Below are 20556 nucleotides of genomic sequence, written 5' to 3' on the forward strand. Positions count from 1 at the left end.
TTTGGACAAAAGCGGTAATGTCTTTTTTTGCAACAGCCGCGGCGCATGCATTTGTTTAGGAAGCAAGTGAAAGAGAGATCGCAATCGGGTAATGTATTATACTGTCTATTACCATGTAAGATTAATAATGGTATTATGATGATGGTGAAGCAGATTACACCTTGATGTAAGGGAAACACATGCTTTTCCGGTCTGCCTTTTTTTTTTCAATTAAATTTTTTTTTGTACAGCAAAAGCAAGAGCAATTCCGATGGAACAATGCAATTGATGGATACATTGGGCAAGAGGTTATAACTATACAACAGTAGTCCCAGGAATCCTGGGACTACTCTTGAGTACTTGAATAGTCTTTTCACTGCATACTTTTTTACTCTTACTCGAGTAATAATTTTTATGAGTACTTTTACTTCTACTTGAGTAATTATAATCTTAAAGTAACTTACTTTTACTTGAGTACATTTTTTGGCTACTCTGCCCACCTCTGCCCAGGATTGATGAGAAAATCTAACATTTAAAAATCGTACAACCAACGGTCAATTTTAGCATGGATATCTTCATGTTCTTAAAAAGTGTTGTGTAGAATATCAGAAATCAATGAGGCTGGAAGGAGAGAGCGATCACCTTCAGTTTTGTCCTGTGGTTATCTCTGTTTAAAGAGCTTTAAACATTACACAGTGTCTGTCTGTGTGCGTCGGCTGCTCAGCGCTGTCTTCCAAGTTTAATCCGCCCTCTTCTCAGGTTCCTGCACTTCTCCCACGGGATCCCTCTCTCCTCCTGCCTTTTCTTCTTTTCCTCATTCTCACACTTCTAGTTGTTTTTGCTGACTGTTTTGCACTCCTCTACATCACTACTACTCCTTTATATTTACATGTTTTTTATGAGTACCTCTCTTTGCTGTCTCTCCAATTCCCCTCATGTGAATTGTTCCTTTATGTCGACTCCTGCTTTCAATTTTTATTCTTTTACTGTCCATCCCTCTATCCCAGGGCCGTGCCTGTGTTGTGTGTCCGTGGAGTTTTATTATCCTCCTTTTTCACATTCTCTTGCCTCCTTTCTCTCTCTCTCTCTGAGTGCTATTCTACTTACCAAACCTTGGCTTGCTACTTCCATAGTGGTTGGTGTATTAACGATACTCCAGTGCCTCAGGTGGCTGTCCCTTTACTGCAGTGTGAGTCTTTGGAAGTCATAACCCAGCTGTACTGCTCTATGGTTTGGGTTTGGTTTTGAACAGTACAATTGGCTTTTGTCTGTCTCATCTTTAAAGGTGCACTATGTAGTTTCAGAGGAGAGTGGGATTTGTTAATATTTGCACAGCCTGCAGTTAGTTTACAAAACATATTTACTCCACATGTAATTCTTTAGTATAGAATAATTCTATCATCATAAATCAAAAGTTATTTGAGGAACCTGCAACTAAACGTAAGACTAGAATATGTTTGTAAACTAAACTGTGGGCCCTGCTGCTGTAAACAACAACAGTGAACAAGTAGCTTTTCAGGTAGCTTTCTTACGCCAGGTATCACATTTTTCCTGTGAGGAAAGTTTGTTTGTTCAGTCATGAGAATATACCTTCGAAAATGTTCACTTCTCAGACACACCCAAAGTTACATAGTACAAGTCAGTTGTTTGATCTGCATTACTGTATGTATTGGATATACATACTGTAAGGTCTAGCATTTGATTATATCTAACTGTTGCAATCTTTTTTTCTTCTTTTGTGTGCCACAAGACTTTGTCCGTCTTCCCGTAGGCAGCAGTAAAGTGTATCCATTTGTCAGTGCTTCATGTATTATTTAGAATCTTGTTGCAAAGCTCTGGATATCTTTCCAAGACTGGTTTTCATCTGGGCCCGACCACAGTGAGCTGCAGCATTACCGTGATAGTGTTTTCGTATTCTTCTCAGCCAGTCCTTTAACCTGTGTGTGTGTGTGTGTGTGTGTGTGTGGGTGTGTTTTTCTTAAAGCTTCAGCATGGCACTTTTCCCCCTGATATTATTTTGCCCCCAAGAAATATATCAGCTGTTGCCGTATGAAAGAAGGGTAATTATTGACTGATCTTAGCCTAGCCCAGCGTAGCTTTAGCTTGTCATTTGTGTCAGGTTTGCTATGGAGGTGGAATTGAAATTAGCCAGTTAGGACAGCAACAACATCGTAGCGTTAGCCCGAGGGAGGAAGATTAGCCCTCCATTGTGTTGATCGTTTGCTGTTGAGTGATGAAGTCAATGTGTGGATGAAAATAATGAGATGAAGCCAAATGTAAATGACTGTTCTATTTGGGGAATACAATAAAGATATAATCAACTTTATCTGTATAGCACTTTTCACAACACAGTTACAAAGTGCTGAACAAAAAAAATCATAATTAATAGCAAAGGGCATACATTACATGCCGTGTACAAACATAATGTGCCTTTATAAAACAAAAGAAAAAAAAGGCAGGGATTTAAAACGATGAGAACAAAACATTCAGACGGGTACCATTAAGAGGCTGGCTCCAATAGAGTCTGGGAGAGAGCTCTCCCAAGTACAGCTGAAGAGCAACAAGCATTATTCTTAAAGGTGCTTGAGGAACTTTCAGGTTTTGTTCATTCTTGCACCCCCTTTGGACAAAAGCGGTAGTGTTTTGACTACACCAGCTGTTGCTGCCAGTAGAGAGTACCCATGACAAAAGCCATGAAAACTATATAAAAATAGCAGTCTTTGCACTGATGGTCTCGTTTGCTGCTACATGTCTCTTATGATCATCAGAGGAAAAATGAAAAAGTTCCTCATGGCACCCTTTTTGAACTGATTTCTTTCTATTTGTATGTCAGTCACACACTTGGCAATCTAAATGTATCACACATTAAAAAAAAATAATGATTTAATAACCGTAGTCCCCCTGTGTTCTCCCCCTCCCTCAGTGTCTCTTCAGGACATCACCATGAGGAAAGCGTTCAGAAGTTCCACCATCCAGGACCAGCAGCTGTTTGACCGCTCCTCTCTGCCCGTGCCCCTGCAGGAGACCTTCCACACATGCGAGCAGCCGCCACCCCTCAACATCCTCTCGTGCTACAGGTCTGAGGCCAGCCCTTTTTCACCCACTTTCCCCAAACCCCCCACCCCCCCACGAGGGCTATTTTCAATTCTTTAAGAAAAAACCCCAAGACCAACTGAAAGGGTTGCCTTATGAATGCATTTCTCTTCTACATGACACCTTCTACATTTACATTTATATATTTATTTTTTCCCTTCGTTTTACTCTTTCAAGAGAATGGGGAAATAATATGTACACATTTGTATTTTATTGAAAGGCATAAAGAGAGAGCGATTGCACCCCACTGTGTTTATGTAAACATGAACGTGTGGCAAGTACATTCTGGCTGCTATTTGGCCCATTCTTTTGTATTGCAATACAATTCTTCCTGCCACTTTAAAAGCGTCTATTAAACAGCGATGCTCACAATGACGCACCACATAGAGAGACGCTCTCTGAGCTTGTGTAAGTAACCTCAATGGATTCACATGTTATAAGTATTGAAACACTTGGCCCCTTGGTTGCTAAGTAGGTTATTATTGGTGTTGACAGTCTTGTGTCTCTTTCACAGCAGGCATCTATTGGATGTTGCTCCCTTGTTATTTTCTCTGTCTTCTCACCCCGCTGCTTTCTCACCTTTCCCTCTCCCTCACTCCATGTTTTCCTCCTCCACCATCTTAAGTGATCCCTCTCTGTGCAGTAGTGTTACCTTCACCAAGCCAGTCGGAGAAGGTCGCAACCCACAAAACAATTTCGTCATTTTGTGTTTATACTCACTCACGCACACACACACACACACGCACACACACACACACACACACACCACACACACACACCACACACATACACACACACACGCACACACACACACGGTACAGTACATGCACTGTAGAGAAAGAGGTGCACTTGTAGGCTGTGGTATTTAAGTCTGGCGTGGGTGTTTTTTTTAACCTTTGGGCTGTAAAATGGCCTGGACTGAGCAAAAGTCAGGTGTGTGGGCGTCTGTACTGGATGGTACTCTAAATGCCTTGTGTCATGCTGGCTGAAGGCTTACATGGAGGTTAAATGGGGCTAGCTGAACTGGACATAAGACACATGTTGATGGTAGGCCTAAAGGTGTGAATGACTACTGCACTGTGGTATACTGTATACTGCACTGTGTTGTATACGTATCCTGTACATGTAATATTGTTAGGGCTGCCACTAATGATTGATTTGTCCATTTTCATTTAATCAAAATAAGAACATTTATAAATATTTTATTTATTGAATTCTTATTGAAATGTATTGATATGAAATCCTCTATTCCAGTCTCAAAACACTGAATTACAACATCTAAATTAATCTAAAAACTTGAAATCACTACAATTGCCTAGTTCACATACAATTCCATCATTAAAAAATGTACACACGTTTAATAAGTAAATTACAAAGCAGGTCTATATAAAAAATGTATCTAACCAATTCTTGAAGGCATTTACTGAAGGCGACCTTCTTATATGAAATATATTGTTTTCTTAAGATGGAGTCTTCCATGTCCGGAAAATCCTTTGAAGGATTTTCACTTCCCAAAACCTCTCCTGTGCACACATCACAACAGGCTAAGACATCTCACCACGCTGTTATTTCTCAAATCCCTGAATGTTCTCCCTCTTTTTTTCTCTCTTTCTCTCTCCCCCCCTCTCTCTCTCTCTCTCTCTCTGCCTCTCTCATATACACACGAGCAAACATGCGCTTCAAATGTACACAGAAATCCAATGCATAACGATTTGCACAAACACTCAAATACTACCCGCAGTGCGCACACACACGCACACACACACACACACACACACAAACACACACACACACACACACACACACACACACACACACACACACACACACACACACACACACACACACACACACACTTACAGTAGCTCTCTCTTTCTCCTCCCTCGCCTTATCCCCTTGTTTGAATTCTCTTCCCTTTGTTGTGTTGCATGTCATTAAACTTTCCACTCTTTGCCTTTTTGACGCTTTTCCTTTTCAAGTTCTGTCTTCTTGTCGGAGTCATCATCAAATACTTGCCTCCCACACACACGTATATAAATACAGTACACAAATCATTTTTCTAAGAGATGGAGGGGTAATTCTTATCAATATTGTGACTTCGCTTTTCGCTGGAGTATAAGGTCATGTTGGCCCAGAAATTTCAAAAATGAATGGGTGCACGTTGAGTGCAGCTGTTGACTTGGAGTAAAGGAAGTTTTAATCTCTGTCATTTGGATCTATTTTAGCTAAATCCACTTGCGTAGTCAGTCGTTATCTACTTCAAATGTTTTATGTACACAAGCTTGATTAAATACAGTATTTTCTAAAACAATATAATATTTTGGACTGATGATTTAACCAGGAGAGTTTCCAAGCCCGTACAAGTGGTCCCAAGGCTGCAGTCTCTGTCATGGAAGGAAGATTTTCAAGCTTTAATAGATAGTACAGAGTTGAAATGGGGAGAGAGAGAGAGAGAGAGGGGGGGGGGGGGGGGTGACCTGCAGTAAAAGTCCCAGGTTGGATTTGAACTGCGACCACTGCAACAAAGGCCGGAGCCAATATGATACGCGCTCTATCCACTACGACATCGGAGAGCCCCGTGAAGGAAGATTTTTAAAAGAAATTGTGCAGACTGCCTCGGAAAGAAGAGAAAGATATCAGCAGGGCGGATCACCCAGCGTTTCCCTTCTATCCATATAAATACCAAATGACATTTGCAGACGGCGCGTGTAGGCGTTTAGTCTCTGATAATTTCCTTGTCGAGAGAGCAACCTTTGGATGTGACAACTACCTGTGCCTGACTGTCAGAAGCATGTTTCTCTTCCCCTCCTCTGTTATCAGGCAGCAAAAGGCTTCTGTAATGTCAGGCAAGAATACAGAGAACGGAATGGGGAATGAATCATACCAAAGGGACATTAGCTGTTATTCAAATGCTAAACAGATATCATTTTGTGAATCAAAGCCGTCTATTAGGGATGCACGATTTTGGATTTTCTTTGCTGATCTCCTATATACTGTTATTGCAAAAGTCATTCTGTTGATAACCGATATCAATACGATATATAGAATGTATTTAAATAATTGTCTTCCCACAACAAATTGCAGATATCAAATCTCTTCTGTAAAGGAATTGACATGTTCTTATGCTTACTCTTATCGTGTTGGCCCGCCGGCAAATGCAGACATAAAATACAAAGCTTGAAATAATGTGATTCAAATATACAATATTTTTTATTTTTTTGTAAAATAAGAAAGAAACCCACTTCAGCGTGCCAACCTAACTGTAACTTGCTTTCTCTTTTTTGTTCCACCCTTCAGGGACGACGGTAAGGAGGGTCTGAAGTTCTACACCAACCCGTCCTACTTCTTTGACCTGTGGAGGGAGAAGATGCTCCAGGACACAGAGGACAAGAGGAAGGAGCGGAGGAAACAGAAGGTGCATATGTCCACACAGTTAACAAGCACAGGAGTCCTGGCACAGTGCAACTTTAACTTTGATCGTTTAGTTGTCGCAGTAAGTTAAAACTGTTTGTGATGATGAGCAGCAACACAGAGGTAACAGAGTAGGGAGAAGTGAAGTGAGAATATATCAGTGATTGATTTTTACATAGCCTGGCTTTAGACTATGTAGCCTTAATGCATTCATTGGACCAACGTTCATTGATGAATCAGCTATTTCTCCAGCCCCCCCCTCCCCTCAGTTATTAGGCTTTGTAGGCACACATGCAGTCTGGTGTGGGATTTGTATGTGCACAGCCACAGTCTCAAACACATGACATAAAAGAGCTCTTGCGCACACATAGAAAAAGCCCACTGTTCCACATCAAATGCGGTGTGGCGACCCCCAGTAATCAAGATTGAGGGGTTTCCCACCCACAGCATCAGGAGTTGTAATCAGCTCCATTCTAGATTTTCCTGCGTGGGAAGCAGGGCCTAAGGCTTATCCAGATACACACACACACACACACACACACTTAACCAGGAAGAGTGATTTTCCGCTGAGGGTTTATGTGAATAAAGGGGGATATAATTTGATGGTTATGAGGTTCTTAATGATTGTGGGAATGGTGCGGAGAGGACCAAGGGGCCAGCTTAGCCACCAGTTATTTGGGAGGATAGAGAGCGTCGTAGTAATATTTATGGTATTTACGATGCAGTGGTCTTTTTGGTTTACTACCGTATTCATCTCCTTTGTAAACGCCGTCATAAACATACATGGGAGTGAAAAATGAATCCCAACAGTAGACAGGCCCTCATTTGCTTGACAGAGTTAGGTTGTACCCGAAGCTTACTCCAGTGATTTCATTTTAATTAAAGCCGGGTGGGCTCGGCTCGTAAAGCCATATTCATTTCCCCCTTCACCACACAGGCAGTTAGGAGACGTACCCCATGGAAAGGCCTACAGGACATGCACAGGGAGAACAGCATGGATTAAAAGAATTACGCACACATATTTGTTGGTCTGTGTAACCATCCCGGTGGACAAATGGTCTGTGTGTGTCTGTGTATGTGTGTGTGTTTGTGTAGCATAAAGAATCAGCCATCGAAAGGGTGAGTGATGGAAAATAAGAGTTACACAGAGTTACACACATACACTGACACTCATAAATGGACTCATACGGGTGTGTAAATAGTTGATGGATTTATCACTTAGCTTATTGAGTGCTTCTGCCACATCATCTTAACATACCGCTCAGTTAGTGTGTGTAGATCAGGGGTGTCCAAACTTTTTTCACTGAGGGCCACATACAGAAAAATCTACGAAGGGCCGGGCCACTTTGCAAAAATAACACATTTATCAGGACATGTAGCTGCTCTGATGTTTAGTTTCATAGTGTCTTCGTAAATTGTAATCCTTCTTCACGGCAACACTTTACTTGCACATTAAAAAGATACATCCCCCCTCTTGTTAAATGCCATTGATACACCCAGTGTTTTCTTCTTTTACGTCTAATGTCCAGCTTGGTGAAAATAGTAGCCAGCTGAGATCCCGCCCCTCCAAGGCGGGAGAGTTTTTTAAGTTTTTAAAGTGAAATGCATGAATCTGGTGCACTTTGAGAGGGAAATTAAGAGGCTAAAGCTGAAGAATTTTGTATGAAAAAAAATTTAAACACTGTGTCAGATGAATTATAAGCTATTGGAGAAGGACACATGGATTTTCCATAATAATATTAATTTAAATTAAAATATTATGCAAGGTCCTCTGGGATGGCCTTGGTGCTCTTTTTCTTTTATGGGACATATTTCTCTGTAATATAATGAGTGCATTTAGATTATTTAAAAATTAAAAGGGCCATATTACATTATATTTTTAAAATGTGCCACGGGCCAATCAATCAGTTTTGACACCCCTGCACTAGTGGGTTAACTAAGAAATGCAAAAAAAAAAAAAAAAAAAAAAATCAAAGGGCCATATTGCATTATATTTTTAAAATCGGCCGCGGGCCAATAAAAAGCGGGCCCGCGGCCGCAGTTGGCCCGCGGGCCGTAGTTTGGACACCCCTGGTGTAGATGGTGTGTGTGTGTGTGTGTGTGGTGGTAACTATTTGTTCTCTATGTAATGCACCTTTATTATTTCACCAGAAAATTATAGATGCCATCTATATAATGATTTGATTAACATGACTTAAATTCTAAATATTGATATATCATATACGTTGGTGCGATTGTTCACTCGCACACAAACAAATGCTTAAAAATATCTTCAACGAATGCAATCTACCGTGCAGCTGCAGTGTCGAGGGGAATTACAGGCCGAGCCAGCTGTCAATCACTGTGACGCTATCTGAGATTGGCTGCCACAACACAATTCAACCCCGTGACAGACAGTGTTCCAGCTCTCTCCTCCCCTTTATCTCAGTCTTCACTCTCACCCTTGCAACTTAATAGAATGATTATTGCTGGACACATTTGGGCATTATGGATGAAAATCAAAATTACAATACTTATCGAACCATTTAAGACACCCTAGGATTGCAAACTGATTGGCCGTCATATAGCAGTTATGTATACGCCCATTATACAACAGTTAGGAACCAATCGGATTGCTTGATTTAAGCTACCTGTTTTATAATGTGAAATAGAACGATGTGTTGTATAAATACAGATCAGGTCTCCAATATATATGTGTATAGTCGGCTCTTTATGTTTTTTTCCTGAAAGCACTGAACCAGGTGTATAGGCTTTGGATGAATGCCTTCCAGAGTGGAGCAGAAGTCATTGACGTCAGCTACAGCAGCGCAGAAGTGGAGACACAGTTGTTGGGGTTCAGGTCAAATAGTCTTCTCACAACACAGCAGGAGAAAAAGACAGAAAATTTTTTTATAGCACACAGCGTGTTAAAGGAGAGCAGATTGAATGACTCCGTAGCATAGATGTAGACCTTTTTTGAATAGCCTGTGACAGACAGACGTATTCATTTAAAAACCCAGGATCCAGTTTCCGCCCAGCCTTGACTTTTCCTCTTGTAAAAGTGTCAGTGCTATGAATTGTATTGCGTATCATAGAAAATATGTATTCCTCTGTTATGAGGTGTAACATTCAAAAAAGTATCCCCTTGAAGAAAGTGTTGATGCATAGACTCAACTTGATTGGCCTAAAACCATAGCGTCGTCTCAGGGGAGAATATATTGTAATTGAATTCTCGCCTGACAAAATGTCAAAATCTGTAAAACTGGTGCGCTTTATCTCGTCACATCCCTCATAGTATAGTATTCTAAAAAACACATTTAAACCCCCTCCCTCTCTCCCTCCCTCCCTCCCTCTTTCCAGATTAGCAGCCAGTGATGAATGAAAAGCAGTACGGGGAAGAGAGAAGGGAAAAGAAGCCTACAGTGTCTTAATCTCATTAGCTCCTGTGTTAGCCTCAGCCCTTAGTGGATTAGCAGTGTGCTGTCAGAGAAAGACAGACAGAGACAGTGTGTGTGTGTGTGTGTGTGTGTGTGTGTGTGTGTGTGTGTGTGTGTGTGTGTGTGTGTGTGTGAGAGGTTGTGAGAGAGAGTGAGTGTCAGAGAGATAGAGAGAGAAAGTTGAAAAGAGAGGAGCCAGAGAGAGCATGAGATGAGTGTTGAGAGTCCACACACCACATGAAGGTTGTGTCTCCAGTGTGTGTATCCCCGGTGGAGCGGCCCCTTTGCCTCTGACTCTCTGTGCTCCTGTCTTATTATAGCCCTCACAGGCAAAAGGCTTGACACTGGAATATATTGAAAGTGAAATTCATATACTTGTCCAGAAGTAGGGAAACATGTTCTGAGTTTATTCAAGTCTGAAAGAAAAAAAGAAAATACTTTTACATGTATTTATTTTTTTAAGTACTGCTGCCAGACCTCATTAAAACCATAGGGGCGTCCATTGTTTAAATTAATGAGAGAGCTTGATTGATAGAGCCAGTATAAAAAGTCCCCCCCCCCCCCCACACACACACACACACACACACACATTGTCACAGATGAGTGTCAAATTTGCAATTTAATTGGGGGAGATTTCTTCAACAAAGTCTCAAATAATGAGGCCTTAGATTTGTTCAGTATCAACAGGAAGCAGGAAGCGGTGTGGTGTACCAGGAAGCGATTTCAACTTAGAAAAGAAAAGATTTCTTTTTTTACAAGAGGTTTCTTGTACGTACTAGAGCCAAACACTGCTGTAAACACTGTGAAATGCCAAAGACAATATACACCTTATTATTATCATTACTTTAGATTGTCATCTTATAAATATAGCAGTAATCAAAACGTGCCACGTCTCCATCATTACTGCTTTACAATACAAAATGAATAGTCACCCCCCCCCCTCCTAGACCCCAACCCAGCAATATCACGCAATCCTTTTAACACCCCCCCCAACCCTTGCTATGGTTCCCATGGCAACTGCTTCCTCCAATCCATTCATGAGTCTGAGACCATGACAGGCCTGAAGCATTGAGACGCAGAGCTGGACAGAGAGTGACAACCCCAAACAGTGACCCAGCAGCTGCTCCACTGTCAACACACACACACACACACACACACACACACACTGCTTTTTTGTGTGTCACTAGGGAAAGTCCCAGAAAAAAATCAAAATGAATGAATGGCTCCAGTCCAGATATATACTATAGATGGACACCGCAGATCATGAAAAATAGATCGAGAAATTGATATATGTGAAATTAAAGAGCTTTCATCATGGTACTTTGGCAACCGTGGCCGCCAGTAAAACACATTGTACCAAATACATATTTGATTAATACAGTCAGCTTTACACATATTTTATCTCTAAAAACTGATTTCAACACAGATTCGTGCTTGAGCAGCCATTTTTTATACACGTGAGGAGGAAGCTTGCTTAAAGAATGTAGATAACATGCAAAAGCCTTGTTAAAGCAGTTATTTGCATTTGAGCAAATACATGAATCCAATCACTTTTGGTATGTTCTCCTATATTTGTTACCAGTCAACTTGTAAGGCACAAATGTAGCCGTAAAACAACGAGTTTTGAGCAATACCGGGTGGATTCTTTGGACACCATTTTTATTTAAAGTAAAACCACGCTCAAGAGTAATGCGATAATCTCGGTTGTTTTATGCCACACGAAGACAGCTTAACGTGTGTGTGTGTGTGTGTGATATTTTGTAGTGTTTCAGTGTTGAATAGGGACGTGTTAGTGCCAAGGAACTGTATCAACGTATGGGTGAAAAAAAAGTTCTGAACCCTGCTCTAACTCCTGTCCCAACTCTGTGCAGCTGGAAATGCCTTATCTTGTGTGTCCCAACGGCCTCATAAGAGTCCGCTCTGAAACCCCTCCTCCCTTCCTCCATCCCCAAGAGGTAAGACTAGCCTGCAGCCCCCACCACCCACCACCTTCACCCTGATACTAACAACCCTCCAATAATAACCCAGCTTGACTGCATCCCAGCTCTACTCAATGGATCGGAGAATAGGAATCCTTGACACTCAATATTTGTATTACTAATGCTCCGAAAGAAATCTCTCTTTCAATTAAATAGTTTTTATACCAGCTTTTAGAGTTCTTACTAGTCTGTTGAAGGAGAGGGGACTGAGCTTTTCATACCAACTTACCTTTCAGGCAGTTCTGTCCTGAAGTGAGAGCATTAAGAAATGAGTTCCCTAGTCCTAATTGGACGTGAATGCTATTTTTCCAATCTTGGAATAACGATTGTTTTGATATGACACGAACATATACTCACCCAATGTGCTATTCCAACTAAAGGTAAACTGGTTGGCGCTCCTTCCTTCTCCTGAGTTCTATTCTTCATTCATTCACACTCCAGAAGAGAAGCGTAATTGCAGACAGTTGCGGGCGGCAGTTGCACATCCCAAACGGCAGTACAATGTTTAAATGGCATCATTAAAGTTGGATCATTTATAATGAGTATGAGTCTCAGTCAAACTTAAAATACCATCGGTAAAATACATAAAGTTCTAAATAAAGTAAAGTACCGGTAGGGTAAGTAAGGAAATATGCTAAGTAAGTGAGGAATTTAGGATACATCCATGGAGTAGACCCCTTCACTAACAGCAAGACAACTTTTTACAGTAGGCGACTGTGGTTTTGAGTTAACTGCACCTTTCCTGGGAATGGGCACCCTCTTCACGTGACTTGTTTGCCTTGTTTGCTGGCACTGGTTTGGTGTTCAAACTATCACTTTCCACTGGCTTGCTTCTTGTTACATATATCAAATGATAAAAACTACACGTATAAATCAGTTTATTTTGGTAATATGGTAAGTTTTCAGCCAACTTTGGCATTCAATAGATCCTACTGTATTTGCTAGCTTGCTCACTAAGCATGTTTAATAATGCTTAATGCAGGTGTGTGTGTGTGTGTGTGTGTGTGTGTGTGTGTGTGTGTGTGTGTGTGTGTGTGTGTGTGTGTGTGTGTGTGTGTGTGTGTGTGTGTGTGTGTGTGTGTGTGTGTGTGTGTGTGTGTGTGTGTGTGTGTGTGTGTGTGTGTGTGTGTGTGTGTGTGTGTGTGTGTGTGTGTGTGTGTGTGTGTGTGTGTGTGTGTGGGGCCCTCCCTGTGGGGTTTTATTTACCCGCCGTTATAGCCGCAGTCATGCTGAGTCGGTCACATTTGAACATTCACGCAGACACACGGGAACACACAGCAGAATGCATAACATAAATCCATAACGGCTGTATAACAAGCCTGCAGCAGACTGCACAGCGACACTTTCTCTGCCAGTGACAGACAATTCAAATGAAGGATGACGAGCAGGGCCGCCCCCTCGAAATGAACCGCATTCATAACGATTGTGACAACACACGTACACTTCACACACACACACACACAGATGCACGTTCTTATATACAAATACCTCCCTCCCTTTTCCCTCTCCTATCTCTCTCAGTATTAAAGCCTTCGCTCCGTGATGCTCTCTGTCGGACAGATGGTTGTCTCGTGGTGTTATGTTTGACTCTTTCGTTGGCACTCCGGCTCCGTTTCCTTGCCATTTTATCTAGTCTACCGGCTGTCCTTCCTGCCACTCCTTATTGTAAAATCAATAAAAACCGAAAATCCCCACGATAATAGTCTATAAAACTCTGAGCAGTGCTGCAGTATGTTCCCTCATTTCTGCCCGAATGTGCTCTGTAATGCGACAGGTTTGCCAAGACAGGACGGTTTGTTAAAGCTTTCAGTGAGTCAGAGGCAAGGACGACTAAAACCTCCTCCTCCAAAGAGCTGCTGCATTTTAGAGGTTGAGCACACTTTGGAAAATGGCAGCGGACGTTTAGTGAAAACATATTTGACCTTATGAGGCCACTCCTTGAGAGTGTTGTCAGAATGCATTGCTTGTCTCATGTTTGATAATGATCATTTTCAATTTGTCAGTCCAGATTATCTGTGTCTGTCTGTCTGTGTCTGTGTCTGTGTGTATGTGTGGCCACCATTCATCCAACTCCTCATTAGGGGTAATGGCCCATGATGAATCAGTGCCTAATCAATGTGCATTACCATTAGGATTTATTTCCATGCCCTACTCGCAGCAGTCACAGCACCACCGGCTGGGCAAACTCAACATGATTTAGCCAAAGGGAGGGAAATGCTGTCCACTACCCCACCATGTGTTGCCCCCCTGTCAGACAGCATGTTTCACTAGAAGACACACACCCACACACAGTCATATGGAATAAGAAGGGTCGGCCATGTTGGATGACATAAGAAATGACATAAAAGAAATTGATAAGTATTGGTTTTATTAAAGCACTCCAGTGCAACTGTCAGAGTTGTCACTTAGAAATAAGTGTTTGATTCCTCAGAAGCTTGAAAGGTAACAGCGGGAACATGTTGTTTGTCTATGCGTGTGTGTAAGTTAACATGGTTATTAAAACTGTACCTATACTATGTTACAGCTTGCCATACACCTGATTTATAGCGCTACAGTTCATGGATATAAGGCTGGTGTTCGCGTGATTATCTTTTAGTCGACGAATCCTAAGAAAGCTCATCGACATTAGAAGTTGTCTGTGTAGCCAAATCCTAAAGCCACTAGCTGCTCTGTTGAAACATTAATTTTTAGATTAACATCTTCAATCGGCCATCGGCAGTCGAATGGGATTTGTTGATGTCAGAAAAATATAGAATAAGACCAGCCTCATTCAGAATATCCATCAATAAGGGACGCAAAGGTGTTTTTGAATTGAATTGTTTATTTCTGTATGACATACTCTTTTCTTATATGAATGCATGTAGTGACTCAGGAGAGTTCCTATGTTTTAAACTATTCTTATTTATTATTTTAAGTTGACTCGCACGTGTGTGTGTGTGTGTGTGTGTGTGTGTGTTTGTGTGTGTGTGTTTTCTTTGCATGTCATCATTCAGCTGTTGTATGTTTTTTTTAAAGTTTGTTTTTCCACGTGTAGTAACACACTTTTGTAGATTGCCCTCCCATTCCAGTGAAATCTCTCTTTTTCTACCTCAGTCGCTCTTTTTGCTCTGTTATTTCCTTGTGTGTGTGTTTTTGTGTGTGTGTGTGTACCAACCCTTATGTATGTTTGTGTGTGTGTGTACTCACCCTTGTGTGTGTGTTTTTGTCACTGTTCAGTGTGTGCAGCTGTGTCCTCCCTATCTGTGCATTGTGACGTCCCACGTTGTCCTTTTTTTGTTTAACAGCACTTTTTCTTTTTTCCCCTCTTTCCCCCTTTTGTCCCTCCTTCTCTCAGCGCCCACTCTGTTGTTGTGCCTGTTGACTGTGTGCAGCGGTGTTACACTCAATTCCTGTACCGTGTTGATTATCGTGACCCGTCGAGCTCTCACACACTGGTGCTTCTCTTGTGCTTTTTGTGTTTTTTTTTCTTATAGTTGCAGGACCCTCGCATGTATGACCAGGTCTATAGGTACTTAGACCTTCCAGGACAGGTATGTGAAAATAATTTAAAAAAAACTGTGTGATTCCTTACATCAGCATTGTGTGTGTTGAAAGTCAGTCAGTCAGTATGGGAGGCAGGGAGTGCTGGCTTTTTTCTCACATTGTCACTTAACATTTCTACATATTCATCTGTATGATCATTTGATTTGATCGAGGTCAGGTCACTCTCTGTTCCCAAACTTGTATGACTTTTAGTAATTTATTTAAAAGTCTGCGTGTTTTTGTCTCCTCAGAAAGGTAATTCAGTACACTCTCTTTGAAAAGTCCTCATCACTATTAGTGTGACATTTTTGACAGTAGCTACTATGTCAAGTAAATAAGAAATGTCTAAAAGGGAGACTGTGGTATGTGAGTATTTTTGTCATAAGGGTAACGAAAATAATGAAGGTTTAGCAAGTCCAATGGGGGCTACTTAGATCAGAGGTTAAAATGTCTTATTTTGTGTGAAAAGTTACTTTTTCATTGTTGTTGTTTACAGCAGCAGGGCCCCCCAGTTCTGTTTACAAAAATACTTTAGACCTAGGTTTGGTTCCAGGTGCCTCAAAATCATTTTGTTTTGGTAAATTTTTACCTAATTTTTTGGCAAGCGCTTTTTAATGTACGATGACGTAATTATTCAATACTAAGAATGACATGTAGAGTAAATATGTTTTGTAAACTAACTGTAGGCTCTACGAATATAAACAAATTGCCCTCCTCTGAAACTGCATAGTGCACCTTTTAACAGCAGCTATCCTTTTCTTCCCTCACCACCTCCACCACCCTCCTCAAACCCCTCTCCACGGCCCAAGGTGAAGGCCATAGAGCGGGCCCAGGAGCCGGACAAGGTGCCGCGGGCGCCTCACGACCGTAAGAAGGAGTGGCAGAAACTGGCGCTGGGTGCAGAGCTGGCCCAAGACATACCAGAGGACAAACACAGAGAGGCCAACGGATCTGCAGGCTACCAGGACAACGGGTATGGGTGATTGTGGTTCTAGTGGCACATGTTTAACACACATCCGAGAGAAATCAGTGGTAGGCAGGTAGAACAATGAGGTTATACAGTAATTGTATGCCTGAATAGTATTACTCAGCCTGATCACAGTTACTAACAGGTGCTAATAGGTGGTTACCATGGAAATACATAATTAGCATCGCCTTTAAAATATGTATACGTTTTTTCTTAAAGTACTGATTGGATAAACAGTAGATTTGCCAGCAGGGTGTAATCAGTCGTTCTCAACTGAGTTTTTGTTCAGTTTAACAATGATGGTTATGGTTCCTCACAGTGGTGATTGCGTTGATTGTGCCTCAAAGCTCACGCTCAATCATTTTACCTGCCAGTCAATGTGATTAATATGAACAGGTTTTATGCAAATTGGTGGATTTCTTGGATCTGTCAGTGGTGCCGTGAATAGCTGGCATAAAAATCTTTTTTTCTTCTTCAGCCTAATAATGAAAAGTTATTGCTTCCTGAATAGGTATTTTTGTCTATTGAAGAAAGCAGAATGACGAGCACCACATTGGACTGGTAGATCGGTATCAAGGCACGGAACGTCTGCAGCCATTACCTTTGCAGATACAATATCAGCATTGTTGTCAATTCTAATAGTTTCAACCCGCGTTCATTCGGCTAGATGAATTAACGGGATGAACACAACTCCCATATGCAAAATCATGTTTTCCTCTTTTTTTTCTTCTTCTTTTTTTTTACTCATCTTGCATATTTGCTTTCATTCTTGTGGAATACTTCTAACCTGACCATTTATAGGAACGTACAGTAAAAGTGTGTGACGGGGGGCTCACAAGCAGACAGGCTTAAATGCAACTGAGTGAATTTGAACTGAAAAAGTAAAGAACGTGTACGTGTGATTATTAATCAAGGCACAGCTAGCAGCCATGGGGGGGTCTATTATTCTATATGTCACATGAACAGTAAGTCAGAGCCATAGAGTGTGTAGTTGTGTTGTGCTTGTAATATAATGTTAATGGCAGAAAAGAAAAAAGTGAGTGAAGGCCGCCCGTTGTGTCTGTGCCCAGGGCTCCCTCGTACATGGAGCATATGGACGGGCCCTTCTCCCTGGCCGCGCTGCCCTACACCCAGATGAACGAGCTGCTGAACCGCACCGGGGACCGAATGTACTCACGGCCACACGACCCTCCACCCCCACCGCCTCTCATGCACTCACTGGGAGAGATCAAGCCGCCCTCTGTCATCAGGTGGAACAGAATAGCACGCTTAATAATATCTAATAGCTTTATGTCCCTACCTTTTTTTTTTTTTTTTTGTAATACTTTGCTATGGTTTTGAATAATACATGTGCCTGACAGGGAAGTTATTGTAGCTCTGATGTTTTCAACTCACCTGACCTGAGAACAGTTAATCCTCCCGCTCAGGAGGTGTCCCCCCTCCCGCCCCCCCCCCAAGGCAGATTCAAGTCTGATTTACAAGTGCACGCACGTAAAAAACTGCAATCCTATCCTCCCCATCCCCATCCTCATCTCTTTGATTTGTTTTGTTTGTTTTTATATCCCTCTGAGTGGTGTTCCATTACTTTTCTTGGTTGTGAGCAATTGCTTTTTGTTTTAAAGGGGTAGTTCAGTATTGTTGAAGTGTATGAGGTACTTCTGCATAGGTAGTCTGTTACATTGTGGCGATGGAGATCAGTGCAGTCCCTATGAGGAGTTCAGGGGAGACGTCGCTGTGGCTGAAGTCAGCATTGTACTATTACAGAGGGGGAAAAAGAAAAAAAACTGAAATATAAATTTGAACTATAACGTAAATATCCGTTCAATTGTACGCTAGATTTAGAATTTTTTTCCACTGGTTTAGTTTGCCAGCAACCATTTATTTTTGCACTTTTTTTTCAAGCGTAGTTCGGCCATGTATTCCTACGCCAACTCGAGCCGGTGCGGTGCATTGTATCAATCCGCCAACAAGCTGTTCTACTGAGTTGGCTGAAAAAAAGTGCCAAAATAAACGGCTGTCTGGTGGCAAACTTGAGCAGTAATAAAATCTTACATTAAGCGTACAATTGAATGGGTATTTATTTTTCAGGCAAGCATGTATATAATAATACATTCTAAACCATCTAACTACTGACACAGAAGATGGGATGGATGGATGGATGGATGGATGGATGGATGGATGGATGGATGGATGGATGGAGAAAAGCTTGGAGAAGGGCAGGATCAATAGTGTTAAGGCCACTGAGCGTATTACGGGTTGCTTTTCTGCTGTGTGCTTTTGCCGCATATGTCACTGTTTGAAGGAAAGGAGAGATCAGAGGGAAAGATTAAGGCTGTGGCTGCAGCAGCAGAGAAATCTCCCCATTGATTGATTTTTTATTTTACAGAAGTCCTTGCAGCTATCTCCTATTTACTCACAAACCCTTTCCATCCCCATCTTCGTCCTTGCTTGGCCTGTTTTTATTTACTTCTGCTTTTCATTATTTATTCCCCCCCCCTGTCCTTTAGTTCTGGTGTATTCTTTTTATGACTTGCTATCATTGTGGTTAATAATACAGTATTATATAGGCTACTTTATTATCCCTATGGCACATTTAACGTAGCACATATTGTTACAGTCACAGCCATGAGTGTGCTTGGCAGAAATACTCAACACATTTTTACTCACCCCCCCTTTTTTTTTGTCTGCAGCAATTTTTCTGTGTAGGAAGAAAAAAATTGATTATGTGAACACAGCGATCTTTGTGTTGCAATGTCCCGGTTAATAGCTTCATCTGCCCACGCTGCTCCAGCTAATGGCAGATACTGATAACGCTCTGGTCTTATTGTAGATAAAGCATGCAGCGTCCTTTACAGTCTAATGTGGCATACTGACAGTCAGGTAGATATCTTTGTATGCTTTGATTAACATTACAGGGGCACAATCAGGCAACCTCAGCCTCTCTGTAGATTCCAAAAGCAGTATGTATCTAGTATGATTATTTACACCAGTCAGTCTTTGTAAACATGACATTGAAGTTATGAGCTAACGTAGCATTTAAAGTTATAGTGCGCAACTTTTTCATTGCCAAATAATTTGACAGAAAGCTGATTAAGCCTGATCAGCTACACAAAACCTTTTCTGGCAGCGTTACAAGCTCAAAAAGCCAATCTTCACGTGCCCTTCTCTTCTTCTTCCCATCATCCAGCTCCAGTTCAGGTTTCTCCGACAGCAGACCCCAGTCTCCGGCTCGGACGGCGGGCCTCAACTCCAACACTCCCCCTCCTCCGCCTCCCCCTCTGCCCCCTCCTCCTCCGCCCCTGCCCTCCTCCGGCCTGCGGGGCACGCCTCCTCCTCCCATCCCTCCTCTGCCCCAGCAGCAGCAGCAGCAGGGGCCGGCCATTCCCCCTGCCCCCCCTTCCCTCCAGATCGCCCCTGGAGTGCTTCACCCGGCACCTCCACCAGTCGCCCCTCCTCTCCACTGCTCCTCCCCAGCCCGGATGCACCCTGGCCTGGACCGGGGCGGGCACATGGGTGACGGGGCCGTACTGCCTCCTCCACCCCCTCCCCCTCCTCTGCCCCTGCCCAGTGCAAGGAGCTCCTCTCCCTGCCCGTCCGGCCCCCCGCCCCTCCCCGCCTTCCCCTCAGCGGGAGCCATGGGCACACCGCCCCCGCACGCCATGCACGACCTGGGGGCCAGCAAGAGGCACCACCCGGCCAACCTGCCGCCCATCAGCGACGCGCGCAGTGTCCTGTTGGAAGCCATCAGAAAAGGTGGGTCATATTTGTTTACCGCAAAACGTTGAAAGCTTCCACAGCCTGGTAGTGAAGTAATGCCCTTCTCTTTGGAGCATAGGTTTTGGTTCAGTTGGATTCCTAGTATACTTTTCAGTTGGAATAAGGGTTTATAAAATAACAGCTCAGAATTGATTATTAAACTGGTTGATAAGACGGTTGATAAGATCATTTAACAGAAACGTAAGATAATTGATTTTAAAAAGTACTTGTTCTTGCTTCTGAAATTTAAAGGTAACATTGTGCTCATGTTCAGGTTCAAAATGTTGATTTGTGTTTCTACTAGAAACTGTTTTCATGGCATAGTGTCCCAAAAACCTTTTGTATATTTCTCACAGTGTCACTGATGAATCTCCTCTTTTTAGCCTCTGTCTGAAACGCTCAGTTTTTACAGCCTGTCTCTTTTAAGCCCCGC

The 20556-nt window shown here is 42.2% G+C and overlaps 1 protein-coding gene across 3 annotated transcripts in view; it reads left to right on the forward strand.

The window, feature by feature from the left end:
• wasf1 (WASP family member 1) overlaps window positions 1-20556 on the forward strand; it is a 61039-nt gene that overhangs the window by 38790 nt on the left and 1693 nt on the right. The window contains exons 4-10 of one of the 3 annotated variants that reach the window (XM_080047572.1): window positions 2903-3056; window positions 6370-6487; window positions 11771-11854; window positions 15352-15408; window positions 16210-16373; window positions 17438-17617; window positions 19555-20120. In XM_080047572.1, the coding sequence (XP_079903698.1) occupies window positions 2903-3056; window positions 6370-6487; window positions 11771-11854; window positions 15352-15408; window positions 16210-16373; window positions 17438-17617; window positions 19555-20120 (1323 nt within the window). The remainder of the gene's footprint in view (window positions 1-2902; window positions 3057-6369; window positions 6488-11770; window positions 11855-15351; window positions 15409-16209; window positions 16374-17437; window positions 17618-19554; window positions 20121-20556) is intronic. The other 2 variants (XM_080047574.1, XM_080047573.1) reach the window with 2 other exon arrangements.

The sequence above is a fragment of the Ammodytes marinus genome (genome assembly GCF_949987685.1).
Source record: "Ammodytes marinus genome assembly, chromosome: 19".
NCBI lineage: Eukaryota > Metazoa > Chordata > Actinopteri > Uranoscopiformes > Ammodytidae > Ammodytes > Ammodytes marinus.